The 19299-nt window shown below is 44.4% G+C and overlaps 1 protein-coding gene across 4 annotated transcripts in view; it reads left to right on the top strand.

Moving 5' to 3' along the window:
- The window catches only part of LOC137418437 (E3 ubiquitin/ISG15 ligase TRIM25-like), a 32498-nt gene extending 13490 nt beyond the window's left edge, over window positions 1-19008 (top strand). The window contains exons 4-9 of one of the 4 annotated variants that reach the window (XR_013621604.1): window positions 4850-5101; window positions 6035-6057; window positions 9675-9802; window positions 15020-15079; window positions 18270-18874; window positions 18944-19008. Coding sequence is in view for 2 of the 4 variants with exons in the window: in XM_078769050.1 (XP_078625176.1) it covers window positions 4850-5101; window positions 6035-6057; window positions 9675-9802; window positions 15020-15079; window positions 18270-18796 (990 nt within the window). In the remaining 2 variants the exon portion in view is untranslated. Of the gene's footprint in view, window positions 1-4849; window positions 5102-6034; window positions 6058-9674; window positions 9803-15019; window positions 15080-18269 lie in introns of all 4 variants that reach the window. The other 3 variants (XR_013621603.1, XM_078769051.1, XM_078769050.1) reach the window with 3 other exon arrangements.
- Window positions 19009-19299: the final 291 nt, after the last annotated feature.

Here is a 19299-nt window from a genome sequence, read left to right as displayed (position 1 = left end):
TTTGAGGCTTTGTACAGTGTCCAAACCTGAGGCTTTGTTTTTCTCTCAGCGGTTCGTCGTTTGTGCTCCAATAACTTTCGTTCTCTGTTTTCCCAGTCTTTTCACCCCATAGCCTACTTCTTTGTTTAAAATCTCAACTAAAAATAAAAATAAAAAAAAATTTCCTTCTCTGTTCTTATTTGTTGTTCTCATTCGTTTATTCGTTCTTATACGTTTGATCGTTCTTCGACCACGTGTTTCTCCCCCATTTCCCCAGATAGTTTTCACTGTTAAACTTTAAAATGTTTACACTTTCTCCTCAAGTTCTGTAATCCATCGTATATTATAACACCGTTTTCTTCTTCTTCTTTAAAAGGTAGCTTTCGACTTGCTCACCAAATCTATTCATCCCAAAAAAAAATTCCATCTCTTACAGTGCCTCTTTTCTACATTCCCTAAACTATCCTGCACTCCATCCTCCCTCCAGCGTCCTTCAATGTTTTTTTGACTCGAAGGTCACAAGAAACTCATTTTGCAATAAATGTTCGTTTCCCATTAATCGTACACTTTCTAAAATCCAATCTCACCCCTCCCCTCCAAATCTTTCCCAAAACCCCTCCCCTCCAAATCTTCCCCATCACCCCTCCCCTCCAAATCTTCCCCATCACCCATCCCTTTCAAATCTTCCCCCTTGCCCCTCCCCTCCAAATCCTCCCCATCACCCATCCCTTTCAAATCTCCCCCCTTGCCCCTTCCCTCCTAAACTCCCCCCACACTCTCCCCTCCAAGACTCCCCCTCACCCCTCCCCTCCTAGACTCCTCCCTCACCCCTCCCCTCCAAATCTCCCCCATATCCCATCCCTTTAAAATCCCTCCCCTTGTCCCTTCCCTCCCAAACTCCCCCCTCGCCCCTCCCCTTCAAATCTCCCCACCCTCATTTCTCCTCAATTTCCCCCCTCTCACTCCCCCTCCTCAAAGCGTCCTCCCCGCTTCTTTCCCCTTCCAACTCTCACCTCCATCTCCCCCAACCTTCTGCCTCGCTTTTCCCCCTCCTCAAATAACACCTCATTGTGCCTCACCCAATCACCATCAAACCTTTTGTCCGCCCCATCCTTCCCTTTCTCCAAGCTATTCTGAAATCTCTGACACACCTTCAACAGCTCTCCCTACCTCTTCCACCTCTTCCACATCTTACCCTACCCCTCCTCCCCCCTGTTCTGTATCCGATGCTCCCCCTTCCTCTTCATTAACGGTATGGACCTCAAACATCTGGGGCCTTCGTTCAAACTTAACTGATCTCTCCATACAGGTTGCTTCTGACAAACCAGACATGATCTACTTAACAGAAACTTTCCTCCTTCATGATGTCTCTGATTCTTTGGTATCTCTCCTGGGTTACTCCCTCCTCCGGTATGATAGACCTGAGCCTCGTCCTGGAGGTGGGGTTGCTATCTTGATCAAAAACTCTCTTCCTCACTCGCCCTGCACTGCACTCTCTCCACCTCACCCCCAGGAATACCTCTGGCTACGGCTTCCCCTTCGCTCCCACCTCTTGTTCATATGTGTAATGTACCGTCCGCCAAACAGTGATGACTCCATCTACATCTCGCTGTCTGATAATATGGACCAACTTCTATCTACTCATCCCAACTCTCTCTTCCTCATATGTGGTGATTTCAATTGTCACCATGCCAGTTGGCTGGGTGTGGGTACCTCTCTCACCAGCCATGGCTCCTCAGCAAAGGACTTCTGTGACTCACTGGGACTGACACAATCTGTCAATTTCCCAACCCGGATCTCAGTAAACGGAGCATCTTCTCTTCTGGACTTGGGTATGACTAACTTCCCTGAAAATGTCTGCTGCTCTTCTTCTGCTCCAATCGGCTCATCTGATCATGTGCTTGTTAAAGTGGACATCTCTCTGACCATTCTCAGGGAGCCTGCTCAGCGTCGACGAGTCTGGCATTTCACTCAGGCCAACTGGCACGGTCTTCAAGCAGCCATCAATCATCTGGACTGGTCTCCCATCTCTACCACCTCTGACATCAACTCATCCTGGGAATTCTTCCAAAGTAAATTGCGCTCTCTCATGCACAGATTTATCCCATCTCGTCTTCAGTTGTCATATCCTTCCTCCCATCCATGGTACACAGAATCTTGTGGTGAGGCTGTTGCCCAGAAACAACTTGCCTTCATCTCCTGGAAAGCAAATCCAATGGAAGGAAATCTCATTTCCTTTCACAAAGCCCGAAACAAGTATGTGTCCACCCTCAGGAGAGCCAAGAAACAATATCTCTCCATTCTCAAGAACGAACTCTCTTATCTGTCTCCCTCTTCCAAATCCTGGAGGCGTCTGGCCAAATCTGTTTCTGGTGTTTGTTCCCCCTCCATCCCCTCCCTTATCTCAAATGGCTACACAGCTGACTCCGCACGTGAAAAAGCTGAATGCCTCAACTCTGCGTTTGCCTCTAAATCTTGTGTCCCAAACCCATCCCTCTCTGTACCCACCGTACCCAGTCGTACCCAGCTGCTCCTGGACTCCGTGTCCTTTCCTCCCGACAAGGTGGAAAAGTTTCTGTCAACCCTCGACTCTGATTCTGCAACTGGACCTGACGGCATCAGCCCACGGGTCCTAAAATCCTGCTCTGCCGCTCTTTCACTCCCTCTCTCTGTTCTCTTGACCCTCTCTTTTGCTCAAGGTCAACTGCCATCTGCTTGGAAATCAAACAACATCACCGCTTTGCACAAAAAATGTGCAAAAACAGATCCTAGCAACTACAGACCAATCAGCCTTCTCCCAATTATCAGCAAAGTCATGGAATCCATCATTGCTTTGGATATGAAATCTTTCCTCTTCTCCAATGGCTTGATCTCTGATCATCAATTTGGTTTCAGACCAGGTCACTCTACTCTGGACATGCTGCTTCTGCTGTCTCAACAATGGATGGAGGTCCTCAATGCCAAACAGGAAATTAGAGCTGTCTCCCTCGACATATCACGTGCCTTCGATATGGTCTGGCACCCCGCTCTGCTCACCAAACTCTCCTCCTTTGGTATCCATGGAAATCTCCACGCATGGCTGGGAGACTTCCTCTCTAGTCGTAGTCAACATGTGGCCCTGAATGGGTTTCTCTCATCTCCTCTTCCTGTTCAGGCTGGAGTTCCCCAAGGCAGTGTTCTGGGCCCTGTGCTTTTTCTGGTCTTCATCAATGATCTCTCTGACTCTCTTGAAAATCCTCTCTATCTCTTTGCTGATGACTCCACTCTCTGCCGCTCCATTCCTCATCCCTCAGATCGGCAGTCTGCAGCCTCCTCACTCTCTGCAGACCTGGACAAAATCACAGACTGGGCAAACAAGTGGAACATGTCTTTCAATCCTGACAAATCTCACACTCTTACGATGTCTCTCCGAAAAGACCGACTGGACAAACCTCCCATCTATTTTCTGAATAATCCTCTCCAAGAAGTTCTGTCACTCAAGCTTTTGGGTCTCACTATCTGCCATGATCATTCCTGGGAAAAACCACATTTCCAAGCTGGCCTCCAAAGCCAGTCGCCGACTGGGCATCCTCCGTCGTGCGAAGTCCTTCCTTGGCACACCTGAGCTCCTCACCACATACAAGGCTTTCATCCGCAGCTCAATGGAGTACTGCTCTCCCCTCTGGGCTGGTGCTCCTGCCTCACACCTAGCTCGTCTTCACGCTGTTGAAACCAAAGCATTCAGAATCATTGGAATCTCCGGAGATGACGCTATCTCCGAGGGCCTTTCACTTACTCACCGCAGGCAGGTTGGTGGTCTTTCCATCTTCTACTGACTCCTCTCCGGCCTTGCTCCCCCAGCTCTCTCTGGGCTCTGTCCCACAAATATTCCTAAAGGTCGCACAAGATCTACCTGGAACCCTCTTATGGTTAAACTGCCAAAATCAAGACTCTCTGCTCACCTTGACTCCTTCATTCCTCTTTTCTCCCACCTCTGGAACAAACTCCCTCACTCTCTTCAATCCCACTCCTCCCTCCAGGTCTTTAAAACGGCTGTTCACCACCATCTCTTATCTTCCCCAATCCAAAACCTTGATCTTTTCTACCCCCACTAATTTCACCCCAAATCCACTTTTTGAGGTGCCAACTTCTTTCCTGGAAGTCCTTGGTATCCTTGCGTTTTATACCTATCCTGCCCCCCCCCCCCCCAGGCCTTCTCCCTCCCACACATCTCCCGATGTCCCTGCTCTCAAATGTTGTGTTTGTGTGCTTCCTCCCCTTCTCTCCCCATCTTGTCGACCGCTCCCCTTTTTATATACTTTGTTTGCTTGTTTGTTTGATTTGTTTGTTTGATAAATGTTAGCTCTTTCACGAGCCTCGACCCTGTATACAAGAAAAAAATCCTATATCCTACATTATTTGCTAACTGGTATCCCCACCGAGGTCATACTATCCTCTTCAACTAAAGTAGCAAATAAGCCCGGCTATGCCACTGATAGACTTTCGGAGTTGTTTATTCAACCTTTGAGATAAAACGTAACAGCGGGTTTACATCTAACATGGACAGAGGCATATCCATCAACACATTTGCTTTGGATTATATTTTCTAGTTTCACTTTTATCCTCCATGTGCATCAATTTTGAAAATAAATAAATTGCAACCCTGAACTGTTAATTCGGACATATTGGATGTTGCAATTTCCTATTGGATTCCTGCACTCAAAAATATTTTCAGAGAAGAGTGCCCACTTCATTTTACCTTCAAAACCCACTCCTGGTACCAGTGATCTGATCCTATCAGCCATAATCCATTATACTTTTTGTTAATTTCTACATTTTCTCTGAAAGTTTCTTATTGATTTTTGAATAATCAAACAATGATTCCTCCCAGAACTCAAGCAGAAATGCTGAGGACAGTTTGGAGGAGAAGCGGAGGTTGGTGTGTCAATTGGTGAATGAATCTGTGGATCTGATGAAGAGTGAAATCAACAACAGGAAAATGGAGAAGCTTTCTCTTCTTGGGAAGCAGAGGGAGAAACTGGAGCAGCAGATGGAGGATCTACGTCAAGGAAAATCCACAATGGACGCAGCATTCCAGGATCTGGAGGCCATTTCTTTTCTACATGTGTGGTTTATCATAAACGTATTACAAAAGTTTTAATGTTTAAAATATACTGTTTGGGGGGGAGTTTGTCACTATTCAAGTATAAGCCTTGAGTTGAGGCCTTGTTACATGTCACGATTGATGGTAAAGGTGCAGTATACCATGCAATGGTTCAAAAATGATTAATGAAATTGACTAGAAAGGTGAGTGAATGCATTTCCAGGTGTGTTTATGTCATCATGAAGTGAGATTTAGGTTTTGTCACAATGAAGGTTTGGGATAAGAGTAAGTTCATGTCATGGTCTCCAAAGCAGTGATACAGCACGACTACCTGGTCACTGTTGAGGGTTTCAATCATTTCATCCAAGGATTTTATCCAAGTGATGCTCACAGTGACCTCCAGGTACCATGACATCATGGCTTTCATCATGTGCTGAATCATTCTTGAATGTTTTGATTTATCCAGGTCGTCAAAGTTACCTGTATGTAACCACCTGGAGAACGTTAGCATGAATTATGGTCAAACAACCTCTTCACATACTTTGTTCCTGAACGATTCAATGTTATTCATGTGAATACTGTTCGGGTTACAGATTTACCTTATCAGGTGTTTTCACCAAAGGGAAGTGAAGTACTGTTTCAAAATTAAAATCAAATTTATCTTTTCCTTCCCAAATTGAGAACGTCTTTCTTTGTTACCCCATGCACGCGAAGCCTCCATCTCCTAAACTGTGACTCAACGTCGTCTTATTGCAGTGTACATGGTGATGTTCAAGATTGCTTCAGTAACACTAAACACCTGGATATTTTTAATGACGATCTTTAAAATCACTATTTTATTAAAATTGAAGAACGTAATTGAACACTGTGTGGGGTATCGTGTTCTGTGAACTCTCGAGTATTTAATAAATAAAAACAAACATTCATTTATTCAAATATCTTGATCTCATTCTTTGTTTTCTTCCTTTTCAGGGTTCCAAGGACCTGCTAAAAAGGTGAGTGCATTGGTATCCGACACGTTATCAGCACATCCTGATGTTTTTGACCCAATCGTGTTTTAAACATTTAAATATATTTACTAAATAATAAAATGAGACAAAATAAAGGGAGACTTTGAGAAATGAGGATGAGGGAAAGAATGAGGATGAGAGAAAGAATGAGGGTTCGGAAAAGAATGAGGGTTAGGGAAAGAATGAGGGCTAGGGAAAGAATGAGGGTTAGGGAAAGAATGAGGGTTAGGGAAAGAATGAGTGTGAGAGAAGGACACATGGGGTGAACAAGATGTAACTGATTCAGGTTACTCAGTTGTCCTCATGAACTAGAGTATTTTCCTCCCGCGATTTCCTTCCCCATTTCTGATCTATAAATGAACAGTTTTGGGTTAATTTGGGGAGGAGGGTCATTATAAAGTTCATTTGTGTAATTAATTTGGACACAAACTTTAAAAAGCTCCTTAAATCCTCATTGAGCCTCATTTGAATTTATCTTGTTTAGTTCATTCCTTTCTGTCCTTTTCTTTATTCTTTCCCATCCTCATCAACTTAAAACTATTGACTTCTAAATTGTCGAGATCTACTGTGTTCATTGATACACTCGAAGTCTCAAACATCCTTGAATATTCTGTTCTGCTAATTTGCCCGTGTTCCACTCGGTCTTATTGATTCTTCTCTCCATGTCCATCTGTGATCTCTGCTCACCTTCTTCTCTCCATGTCCAACCATGATCTCTGCTCACCTTCTTCTTCAACTGCTCTTTCTATTTATTCCTCGTTCCCTTCCAAACCATTTCTAAAGATAATTCATAAAACACCTTACCCCACACTGTCTTGAGAAAAGGGCATGGAAGGGTCTTTTCAACTCTTGGTTTGCGTTTCCAAGCACGATCTATATTTTTTTGTCTGGATCTCGATATTTTCCAAGGTTGAAAGCATGAACGGCAAATTTGATTGGTCAATATAGCAGAAATTTGCGTTTCTCCAAATACTGCTAAACTGGAGGTTTTTGGAAGTGCTAACAAAGAGATTTGTGTTCTTGTGTTCAAAATATAAAACACAAGCTGAAGAACCCGGCGTTGCTCGGAGAAATTCAAAGTAATATGAATATTGATAAAAAATCATATGTATATTGACATATAATGCGGCGCCAATTTGATTCATACAGCTGCAAGAAGAAGCAAATGTATTTTATTTGCCAGATATAGGGTGCCCCTTTATAGGAACTTTCTAGAGCATTTCTTGGTTCCTCCGAAGAACACAAGGGTAGTCCAGCATGCACACGAGATTTTTTCAGAATGTCCCTTCTTTACTATAATTTGCCGCAAAGCACATACCATATAGAGGGGCCTTTTCTATGCTCCTGGCATTTTCCCCAAGAATACACTAACGGTCGAAAGTTTTAGAACACCTCAATTTTTCAAGTTTTTATTGAAATGTACGCACTTTAATGTCTCAATGTACTATGAGATTATGCATAGAACAAATAAATAATTGGAGATAAAAAAGAAATCATAGAATCATTTTGTTTAACAACATTTAATTGAAATTTTTTTTACTCAGCAAAGTAGCCACCTTTTGCAGATATAACCGCCGAACACACTCGTGGCATTCTTTCTCCAATGGAAATCAAATATATTTCGGGAAGTTCTTCCCAACATTGTTGCAGAAGTTCCCACAAATGTGTTGCACTTGAAGGTTGCTTTCTTTCACCCTTCTGTGCAGTTCATCCCAAACCAGCTCGATGGGGTTTAAGTCTGGAGACTGTGCTGGCCATTCCATGATTTGAATCCTTCCGTCTTGTTCTTTTCCTCGAAGGTAGTTTTGACATAGCCTGGAGGTGTGTTTTGGGTCATTATCTTGCTGCAGGATGAACCACCTGACCAACTCGGCGTATACCAGAGGGTATTGCATTGCGATGCAAAATGCTGTGGTAGCCCTTTTGGTTCAGGGTGCCAGTCACTCTGTGCATCGCCGACTCTGGAGCCAGCAAGAGCCCCAGACCATCATGCTTCCTCCTCCATGTTTGACAGTTGGTGTCACACACTGAGGAATGATCCTTTTGCCTATTCGGCGGTGTACAAAAACCCTGCGTGATGAACCAAAGATTTCACATTTTGATTCATCGGTCCACAAGACCTTCTTCCACTTTTCCCGTCTTCAGTAGTCCACTGGCAGTGCTTCATGGCCCAGGAAAGCCTCTTTTTCTTATTTTGCCATCTTAGCAATGGCTTTCTTACTGCCACTCGACCTGTCAAACCTGCAGCTCGAAGTCTTCTCTTCACAGTTGAAACTGAGACTTGCTTACTTCGACCAGTGTTAAGCTGTGCTTGAAGCTGTTGTCCTGTGAGCCGCCTATCACGCAAGCTTTTGACTCTCAGAAACTTGTCTTCTGATTCTGTTGTGGCTTTGGCTCTGCCAGACCTCTTCCTGGCAGAGTTTCCTCCAGTTTCCAAGTGCCTTTTGATGGTGTAGGAAACTGTACTCACTGACACCTTGGCTTTCTTTGCAATTTCTTTGCAATGATTCCATGATTTCTTTTTTTATCTCCAATTGTTTATTTGTTCTATGCTTAATTTCAGAGTACATTGAGACATTAAACTGTATAAATTTCAATAAAAACTGGTAAGATTGAGGTGTTCTAAAACTTTTGACCGGTGGTGCACTTGTCATCTTCCCACTCATCAACTTTCACAATGAACATCCCACCCAACAAACATTACAGAGTCAGAGAAAATAATCAATTTCTTACATATGGTATCATAGGTATGCAAGTGTCATCCATGCACGGAACATGATACACTGTCGAACAGTACAGAACAAATGCTTTAGTATATGGTGTACATCAACATGAATTACAAAGAGATTGATCTACAAAGGACATGGTTTATAACATTTGAACCTGGATACATGAATTACAAGGAGATTGATGGACAATGGACAAAGACATGGTTTATAACATTTGAACCTGGATACATGAATTAGAAAGGAGATTGATGGACAGTGGACAAAAACATGGTTTATAACATTTGAACCTGGATTCTCTGCATCTTGTCCGAGGAGCTCAGATGGGAACACGAACAGATGGTAACAAACATTACTTCTGAGAATGGTGTTGTCCCAAGTCCCACCACAAACACCTTGTTGGGGATACTCTCACCTAGGTCTTCTCTCTGCAGACAGACGGTTTTCTATCCCATCACATGGCCTTTGTTCTGTCCATCTCCTGCCAGGAAGCCGAGTCCATGACCAACTGACTGACCAAATCTGCTTCTTGCCTCGTGCTCTTCATCTCATCTTTCAATCATCTCATTCATCATTGATTTATTCTTTCTCCAACACACACCTCATTCTCTACAACCCTCACTGACACTCTCTTTCCATCCTGTTCATCGTTTTTTCCCTACCTGTTTACTTTATTCTCAATTCGGCTCCTCTAGAATCGAGACTTCTGAATAAAAATAAAAATTAATACAAAAATTCACTCGATCTATTTTCTATTTTTAATTATTTACCATTCTTTTCCGGATTACTTGTTTTGATTTGTAAAAATGTATTATTTTAACAATATTCTCTCCTCCAAGAATTTCTAAAACTGATGTTTTTCCTTTTTATTCCAAGGCTCGAGACCATGTCAGACTTTAAATCCATGAAGAGGACACCGCTCCCAGTTCTGGACTTCTCGAAGGAGGAGAAGAACTTGGATGAGCTCATCACACTCAATAAGAACTTTCTTGAGAAGATACAGAGTGAGTGACACAAACTGGACATTTTATAAAGAAAATAATAAGGGAACACAAAACGTGGCATAAATATGAAAGAGAAACAGGAAGAGACTAGAACGGCACTCATGGGAGAGTATACCTCCGCCAGGTGAACACTTTGCGTTTTGTATCCCAGAGTAGACAAGGCAATCACAATACAGAATCACATTTAATCAAAATCATCCATCCACAACTTTTTGACATACCCTGCTATATATCGTTTTTGGCCCTATGTCCCAATGGTGAAGAATCACTTTAAAAATTCTACTAGCTGGATACGGATCCGGACTTTCACCAAAATTGAATTGTTTCTTCCTTCTCATAAACACAACCAGTCCAACAAGTTTCGTCCAATTCCGTCCATAACGTTTTGAGATATCCTGCTATGTATCGTTTTTGGTGTTATCTCCCAATGGAGAAGAATCACAATAAATTCTACTAGCCGGATCCGAATCCGGATCTTCACCAAAATCTAATCATTTCATCGCTGTCACATACGCTACAGCTCTGCCAAATTTTGTTTGAATCCGTCCACAACTTTATTGATATTTTGTTCACAAACGGACAGACAGACAGACAGGGGTGAAAACATAACCTCCATCCACCTTTAAAGATTCTAGAAAAGGAAAAATGATAATATTTTTATTATGTTCCATATCATGGCTCACGATGAGTGAGGTTACAGAGGGAAAAACGCAAACATGGTTTCAGTGGGGAAACAGGTGTACACAACAGGTAGATGCAACAAGCAAGGTATCCAACAAACAGGAGAAAACTAAAGATGGGAGGGGAGGAAATATCTGAAACCACGGGGCCTGGGAGAGGTAGGGTTCACAAGCGCAGAAATATTTGCAGGTAGTGATGGGAGATGTCACAATATGTTGGTGTAACACGCACTTGTAGTTCCTGGAAGGAAAATTTGGATTGAATCGTCTCCAGAAAGCAGTTCCACAAATCAGATAAAATATCAGATATTTGCAGTAAGTCGAGATTTTGGGAGTTTGATCAGAAGGAATTACTGTAAGAAGGGATTCATCCTCGATATATTAGAGATGGTCGGAGATCGAAGAGAGCAGAGGGATCAAGAATGGAGGAAATGGGGTAAAAAAAATCACACAAACAACAGGCATGAAGAACTCATGTAACGTGTAAGATGGGGTGATGTAATAGACACTGGGGAAAACGGCGGTAAAACCCTGAATCAATTTATAAATATACCTTTTTCAATTAGAAACTTTAACACTATAATGAAGGAGCCCGTGCTCCAGCATGAGACGGACAAAATGATGGGCAAGGCACAAACTCGTCCGAGAAGATATTTATTGTAAAAACCAACTCGGGAACTCTGAAAAGCCCGTTTATCGGGCTGCATATATATCCAAACCAGAAAGCACAACCAAAACCGAAAGCCACGCCTCTCAGGCGAGGCGTGCTTCGGCGGTCACGTGACCGACAGGTGCAAAGGATTATAACCGCACGCGCGGCACGCTTTGGTGGTCACGTGACCAGCCACCCCGGCACCGCGGTTGACCGCCGGTGACGTCACCGGCTGGAGCAAGGAGATTCTGCTGCTGGTCTCGCTTGGGGGACCCATGGGTCGCTACAATAACACAAATCACCTTCATAATACTTCCAAGAACCATGTTATATGTCGACATCTAGCAAGAGATTAATTTTGGTCGTGACCCCGAAGCCGTTCTATGAAGAGGAAAATAAAATGGAAGAAAAAGAAAAGAATTAAAAGGAGGAAATATGGAATTTTTTATAATATGTAAATGGAGTGAAGAAGAAGAACCCTGGTTCTGTTTCCCTTCACTTCCAAAGATTTATCAAGTTGTTCTGATCCAGCTCCACCTTCTCCGGATGCTCCACCGGCCCCTCTGTGGAAATTATTAGAGAAGAACAAAAACTACAAGATGTGAAATTTTCTTGTTTCATGCTTTTGAAGATTGTTTTTATCTTTTAGCCAAATATCTAAACATTGGCGAGAAGGGGTACTGCATAAGTGTACTTTGTGAAACCCATCCATGGAAACAATCATTATGGGGCCATCGGCTCCACAAATATCAATATCGATGATGATGATGATGACGATGATGAGAGGGAGTGCCACGTGAGAGGGTGAAGAAGAGGCCACCGATATGCTTCTGTAAGATGCCGAGTGACGCTGTGTCCTATGGTGATCAATAAGGCCTCCATCTCCTCAACTGTGACTCATCGTCGTCTTAGTACAGTGGAGTCATGCTAGTACAGTGTCGTCATGCTAGTAGAGTGTCGTCGTGCTAGTACAGTGTTGTCGTGCTAGTACAGTGTAGTCGTGCTGGTACGGTGTGGTCGTGTTGGTACAGTGTCGTCGTTTGTACAGTGTTGCCGTGTTAGTACAGTGTCGCCATGTTAGTACAGTGTCACCATGTTAGTACAGTGTCGTTGTGTTAGTACAGTGTCGCCATTAGTGCAGTGTTGTCGTGTTAGTACAGTGTCGTCGTGTTAGTACAGTGTCATCGTGTTAGTACAGTGTCGTCGTGTTAGTACAGTGTCGTCGTGTTAGTACAGTGTCGTCGTGTTAATACAGTGTGGTCGTGTTAGTACAGTGTGGTGTTGCATACAGTGTAGTCGTGTTAGTACAGTATGGTCGTGCTAGTACAGTGTCGTTGCGTTAAACTTCCAGATTTTAAAAATGATCTTTAAATTGTTTATATTATTAAAATTGAAGTAAAAACTTGAAGTAAAAACTTGAACACTGCGTGGAGTATCATGTTCTATGAACTTTCAAGTTTGTCGAGTAATGAATTTGAGCGATGGATGATACACCATCTGTAGCTTGATTTGGAGGCCATTTTGATTTGCATTTGCTGTTTGTCACACCTAAAATCTCGTTTTAATGTTATCCTTTCCTATAGGTTGGAATTCCAGCATGGATTCAGGAAATCAAAGTATTGTGATTGGAAAAATCGGTGATGATGTGAATGAGGAACTAAAATATGTTCTACTCCGGAAATATAAATTTCCAGTAAATAACTTTCTTACATTCCATGTATTCCCTCTGCCTCTGAAGGTGGATGGATGTTATGTTTTCACCCTTGTCTATGTCTTTGTCTTGTTTGTTTGTTTGTTTGTGAGCAGGATATCTCAAAAAGTTGTGGATGGATTCGGACGGAATTTTGTGGATAGGTTGGGTGTGTGACGAGGACGAATTCATCCGATTTGGTGAAGATCGGAATCCAGATCTGGAACAGAGAATTTTTAACTGATTTCACATCATTGAGAGTTGGGGCCAAAAACGATACACTGCATTCCACGATATTTCAAAAAGTTGTGAATGAGTTATGACAAAACTTGGTGAATGAGTTGGCTGGGTGCGACAATAACAAGCTGATTCGACTTTGGTTCAGGTCTGGATCCAGATCCGGTCTTTCAGGGGATACAAAACATAAACTGTGCAGCCTGGTGGAGGTATGTGCTCTACCAGGTGCCGTTCTAGTTAATTTTGTTATAATAAAGAAACATTATGGACCAGAAATACAAGACTAACATAATTTAAATCCTTTTTCATCAATTATAAAATTCATAACATGAAATCCACAAAGTTGTGATCCGGGATTGTCGGCGGATCGGCCCGTGAGGGAGAGAAATCTTATTTTGTGCCGAAAACGAACATTTTAGAGGTGAATGAGGTCATTAGTTGAGAATGTGAACTCAGGACATGAACTTGGTGTTTGTGCAAAATTTAACATCCAGGTCGATGTAACTGATCATTCATTCATTCATTGTTTTATTCTTCTCATGAACTGTAATTGTAAAAGTTTGGAAAAGTGGAGAATCTTTGTGTAAAAGTTGTTAAAATGAATTCTGTACAGTGAAGTGTTCACGGAACATCACAAACGAAGCAGAAACTTTAGGTTAATATTTCCAGGTGTTGTACATGAAACACACACACTGATTACACAGTGATATGTCACGTGGAACATGTCAGGTGAATGAGTTGTTCTCACTTCATTCTTCAAATAATTTATTCATTGTTATGATAAAAACAACTGATCAATGAACATTATGAAAGGCTGGACAAAATAATTCAGTCATTTCCATTTTGGATCGATCAACCATTGGGTGAATCCAGGGAAACTTAAAAAATAAATAGGACCGCGGGTCCTGAAGCTCACCTGGATCAGGAGCAACAGTCGCTCAACCCCCCACGGACCCTCTCAGACTATGATATGTTTAATGCTGTGAACAAACTTTGGTGCATCATGGGTGATGAAGGTTGTGATCAGGTTTTTCAAAATTGTGTGTGTAGTTTCGGAGAAGAGATCAAATACCTATTTTGGGGGTCAAACCCCCCGTAGTTCCCCTTATTGAGCGCAGATTTTGATGTGATTAATTCACCTTCATTAGGCGTCAGATATGAAGCTCATGTCCAACTTTCATCAACATCATGTGTTTGGTTCAAGCGATAATGACTGAAGTGTTTACATACTCAATCCCTCCCTCCCTCAATCCCTCCGTCCCTCACTCACTCCCTCACTCACTTACCTATGGACAATGCTCGATCGCATAAGCTCACCGCACTAAAGTCCAGGTGAGCTAAAAATACTGAGTTGGTAAAGGGAATTTTTCAATCTATAATTTTTTCACAGGTGCACTGACCTATCACGGAGCGATCAACAGATTAATTTCACCAAGAACGATCTCACATCAACATAAATCATTCACATGTTCCTAAAATCATTCACATGCATATTGAATAATTCGCATGTTGCTTCAATCATTGACATGTACCTGGAATAATTCACATGTTCCTTGAATCATTCACATGTACCTTGAATCAATTACATGCACATTGAATCATTCACATGTACCTTGAATCATTCACATGTTTCTTGAATCATTCACTTGTTCCTGGAATCATGTGATGTTTAATTCCAGTGAAGAAGGAAAGATTCATTCTATCTTGTGGAGAAAACGAATGAGCGATCACTCCATTTTACTACATGAGAGGGAAGTGTAAGGACAATGTTGGGAAATTTCCTTCATGAATCGATGAAAATTATAATTTATTTAATACAAAATGGAGGTTCCATGTCTCTTCCCCCATGTTTGTTGTGTTTAGATTTTTCGTTAAAAGATAAAATAAATCTTCATTAACAAAAAAACAATAGAATTTCACATCTTGTAATTTTTGTTAATCTTTAATCATTTCCACAGAAGGACCGGTGGAGCATCCGGAGAAGGTGGAGCTGGATCAGAACAACTTGAGAAGACTTTGTAAGTGAAGGGAAATGAGGAGGGGGTTCTTCTTCTTCCTTCCATTTACAGATTATTTAAAATTCCATATTTTCTCCTTTTCGTTCTTTCCTTTTTCTTCTGTTTTATTTCCCTGTTCATATTTTCCTTCACTCTATTCCACTTATTTATTTTCCAACTCGATTTTCCCTCTTGTCAAGTGTCACAAAACCCAAGGTTTGTTTAATTGAACGATGTCCAACCAGGAGGAGGGGTTAGTCCAAACTTGTGTTTGCTGATTAAAGGCCTTTCTTAATCCACATCCTCTCCTCCCTCCTCTCTCATCCCCCACCCCCCATCCCCTTCCCTCTCTCTCTCTCTCCCTTCATCTCCCCCATCCCCCTCTCTCTCCCTCCTCTTTCTCCCCCACAGCCCCATCCACCTCTCTCTCTTCCACACTGCCCCATCCCCCTCTCTCTCTCCCCCACTACCCCATCCCCTCTCTCTCTTCCTCACTTCCCCATCCCCTCTCTCTCTCTTCCCCACTACTCCACCCCCCCTCTCTCTCTCTTCCCCACTACCCCATTCCCCTCTTTCTCTCTTCCCCAGTACCCCACCCCCCCTCTCTCTCTCTTCCCCACTACCCCATCCCCTTCCCTCTCTCTCTTCCTCACTTCCCCATCCCCTCTCTCTCTCTTCCTCACTACCCCACCCCCCTCTCTCTCTCTCTTCCCCACTACCCCATTCCCCTCTTTCTCTCGTCCTCCCCTTCTCACCAACGATGTAATCAGAACAAGGTCTTTCTTGACAAATCGTGGTTCGTTCTGAAACATAATCCGGTATAAATTGCTCGTTCGTCCCAGATAAAATTTACAATCCTGTTTATAAAATAAAATATATAAAATAAAATTATAAAACAAACAAAAAAAAAAATACATATTTTGGGGGCAAACCCATCCCACCCCGGGGCAACCCCTCCCACCCCGGGGCAACCCCTCCCACCCCGGGGCAACCCCTCCCACACCGAGACAACCCCTCCCACCCCGGGGCAACCCCTCCCACACCGAGGCAACCCCTCCCACCCCGGGGCAACTCATCCCACCCCGACGCAACCCCTCCCACCCCGGGGCAACACCTCCCACCCCGAGGCAACCCCTCCCACCCCGACGCAACACATCCCACCCCGGGGCAACCCCTCCCACACCGAGGCAACCCCTCCCACCCCGGGGCAACTCATCCCACCCCGACGCAACACATCCCACCCCGGGGCAACCCCTCCCACCCCGGGGCAACACCTCCCACCCTGGGGCAACACCTCCCACCCCGGGGCAATACCCCCCACCCCGGGGCAACCCCTCTCACCCTGGGGCAATACCCCCCACCCCGGGGCAACCCCTCCCACCCCGGGGCAACCCCTCCCACCCCGGGGCAACACCTCCCACCCCGGAGCAATACCCCCCACCTCGGGGCAACACCTACCACCGCGGGGAAACCCCTCCCACCCTGGGGCAACCCCTCCCACCCCGGGGCAACACATCCCACCCCGGGGCAACCCCTCCCACCCCAGGGCAACACCTCCCATCCCGGGGCAACACCTCCCACCCCGGGGCAACACCTCCCACCGCGGGGAAACCCCTCCCACCCTGGGGCAACCCCTCCCACCCCGGGGCAACACATCCCACCCCGGGGCAACACATCCCACCCCGGGGCAACACCTCCCACCCCGGGGCAACACCTCCCACCCCGGGGTAACCCCTCCCACCCCGGGGCAACACCTCCCACCCCGGGGCAACCCCTCCCACCCCGAGGCAACCCCTCCCACCCCGGGGCAACTCCTCCCACCCCGAGGCAACCCCTCCCACCCCGGGGCAACCCCTCCCACCCCGGGGCAACACCTCCCACCGCGGGGAAACCCCTCCCACCCCGGGGCAACCCCTCCCACCCCGGGGCAACCCCTCCCACCCCGGGGCAACACCTCCCACCCCAGGGCAACACCTCCCACCCTGGGGCAACACCTCACACCCCCCACCCCGTAGATCCCCAAAGGAGCAGATTTTTTTGATTGCCCTGAATAAACTCAGGTACATCATGGGGGATGAAGGTTGTGGTGAAGTTTCATCGAAATCGTTTGTGTCGTTTGAGAAAAAGCAAATTCCTATTTTGGGGGTTAAACCTGGATCCAGTTGACCCCCGGTAAACCCCTTAGACGGCGAGTTTTTTAATGCCATGCACAAACTTTAGTCACAACAAATATCATTTGTGCCAAATTTGGTCGCAATCCCATCAGCGGTTTCGGAGAAGAAGTTTCAAGTGTTTACAGACGGACGGACGACGCGTCATCGCATAAGCTCACCTGAACTTCGTTCCAGGTGAGATAAATACACGTGTAAAACAATCAACGTCGAGTGCTAAAACCACTTGGTTTCCATGGTGATACGGTGGCCCGCTTCATGGAGACATCTCCGGAATGGGAAAGCAAATGGAGGATGAAAGTAACAGGACAAGCACGATGTCTGAGAGGAATCCACACTCGCTCTGAGGTGTCTAACCTGGGTTTGAATCCCGACCGAGCTATAAACTGTCATCCCGGTGTTTCACAGGTGCAGAGTGACTCATCAATGTGTGTGTCGACCTGTTAAACAGTGTCACACCTGCTAGATTTTCATTTCCCCTCCCCTCCTGCCTCTTCAACCTCTGACCCCTCTCCCCTCAACCTCTGACCCCTCTCCCCTCAACCTCTGCCGCCCCTCAACCTCTGTCCCCTCCTCATCCTCTCGCCTCACTCACAGATCTCCCTCACAGATCTCCTCCCTCACAGATCTCCTCCCTCACAGATCTCCTCCCTCGTCTTCTCCCCTCCCGATCCACTCTCCTCGAAGTTTTTCTCGGTGAAATAAATAAATAAATAATGTAAGTTGTTCATTGCGAAATAAATAAAGTTGTTAAATCGAAAAGTGAATAAACAAATAAAGTTGTTAAATCGTGAAGTGAATAAACAAATAAAGTTGTTAAATCGTGAAGTGAATAAACAAATAAAGTTGTTAAATCGTGAAGTGAATAAACAAATAAAGTTGTTAAATCGAAAAGTGAATAAACAAATAAAGTTGTTAAATCGTGAAGTGAATAAACAAAACAATTGTTGTAATAAAAGATTTTTTGTGATAGAGATTAATGTGTTTGTGTTTTTGTCCGTTTGTCTAACAATGTCCGTGACCCCGTGTCGTGTCCGCAGATGGACGGAGCCCGAGTCTGGTCCCAAACTCTGCACATCGACGGATCAAGATCTCCGGGGATCTCAGGACGGCGACTGGAACCAGGACCGAGAATCAGTACCCGGAACATCCTGATCGGTTTGATGTTTATACACAAGTTGTTTCCCGTGATTGTTTCTCCTCAGGTCGTCATTACTGGGAGGTCGATGTGAGGTCGAGTAGTTTGTGCAGAATCGGAATCTGTTTAAACTCCATGGGGAGAAAAGGGGGAAACAGCGAGTTGGGAGGGAATCCCGAGTCTTGGTGTTTAGAGAAATATAATAACGAATTCTCCGCACATCACAACAATCAATGTACCTCCCTGTCCGTCCCGGGGGATCCTGAACGGTTTGGGTTCTTCTTGGATTGCGAGGCGGGAGAGTTGACGTGTTTCGGGGACTCGCGGGTCCTGCACGTGTTCAGGGGGAACTTCATGGTCCCCGTTAAACCCGCTATTTGGGTTTATTATGTTGATGGACCCGTTCATTTTGTACATTTAGTGAAATAAACTTTCATCACAAACTGATCCGGTTATTTTGGGTCAAATCAATCAAATCATTTACCTGTTCATGACGATGTGATTTACCTGTTCATGACGATGTGATTTACCTGTTCATGACGATGTGATTTACCTGTTCATGACGATGTGATTTACCTGTTCATGACGATGTGATTACTGATTTATGTTTATATTATAATAAAGTTTATATAATTTAATAAGTTCATTGTTTATCTTATTTGATGTGAAATGAACTTTAACCCGAACTCTTCACTCTCCTCAGATGCAATAGATTCTTCTTCTTCAAAGCGTCATTGAATGGGATGTTTGAGTGAAGAAAGTCCGTCCAGGTAGATGAAACCCTTTGTGTTTACCTGGAATAGAGCACCGGCGTTAATCGTGAAGGTGACGGTGGGTTTGGATTGGATCACAGGTAGAATGTGGAGCCCTGGATGGAATTAACAGAACGTTCATCAGGTATCGCGAATCACACCGTTGGAAACATGGCCAGG

The sequence above is a fragment of the Myxine glutinosa genome, unplaced genomic scaffold, assembly GCF_964187855.1.
Source record: "Myxine glutinosa unplaced genomic scaffold, kmMyxGlut1.1 SCAFFOLD_1018, whole genome shotgun sequence".
In the NCBI taxonomy this organism is placed as follows: Eukaryota; Metazoa; Chordata; class Myxini; order Myxiniformes; family Myxinidae; genus Myxine; species Myxine glutinosa.
The sequence above is the reverse complement of the archived record's forward strand: the minus strand, read 5'-3'. Positions and strand labels throughout refer to the sequence as shown.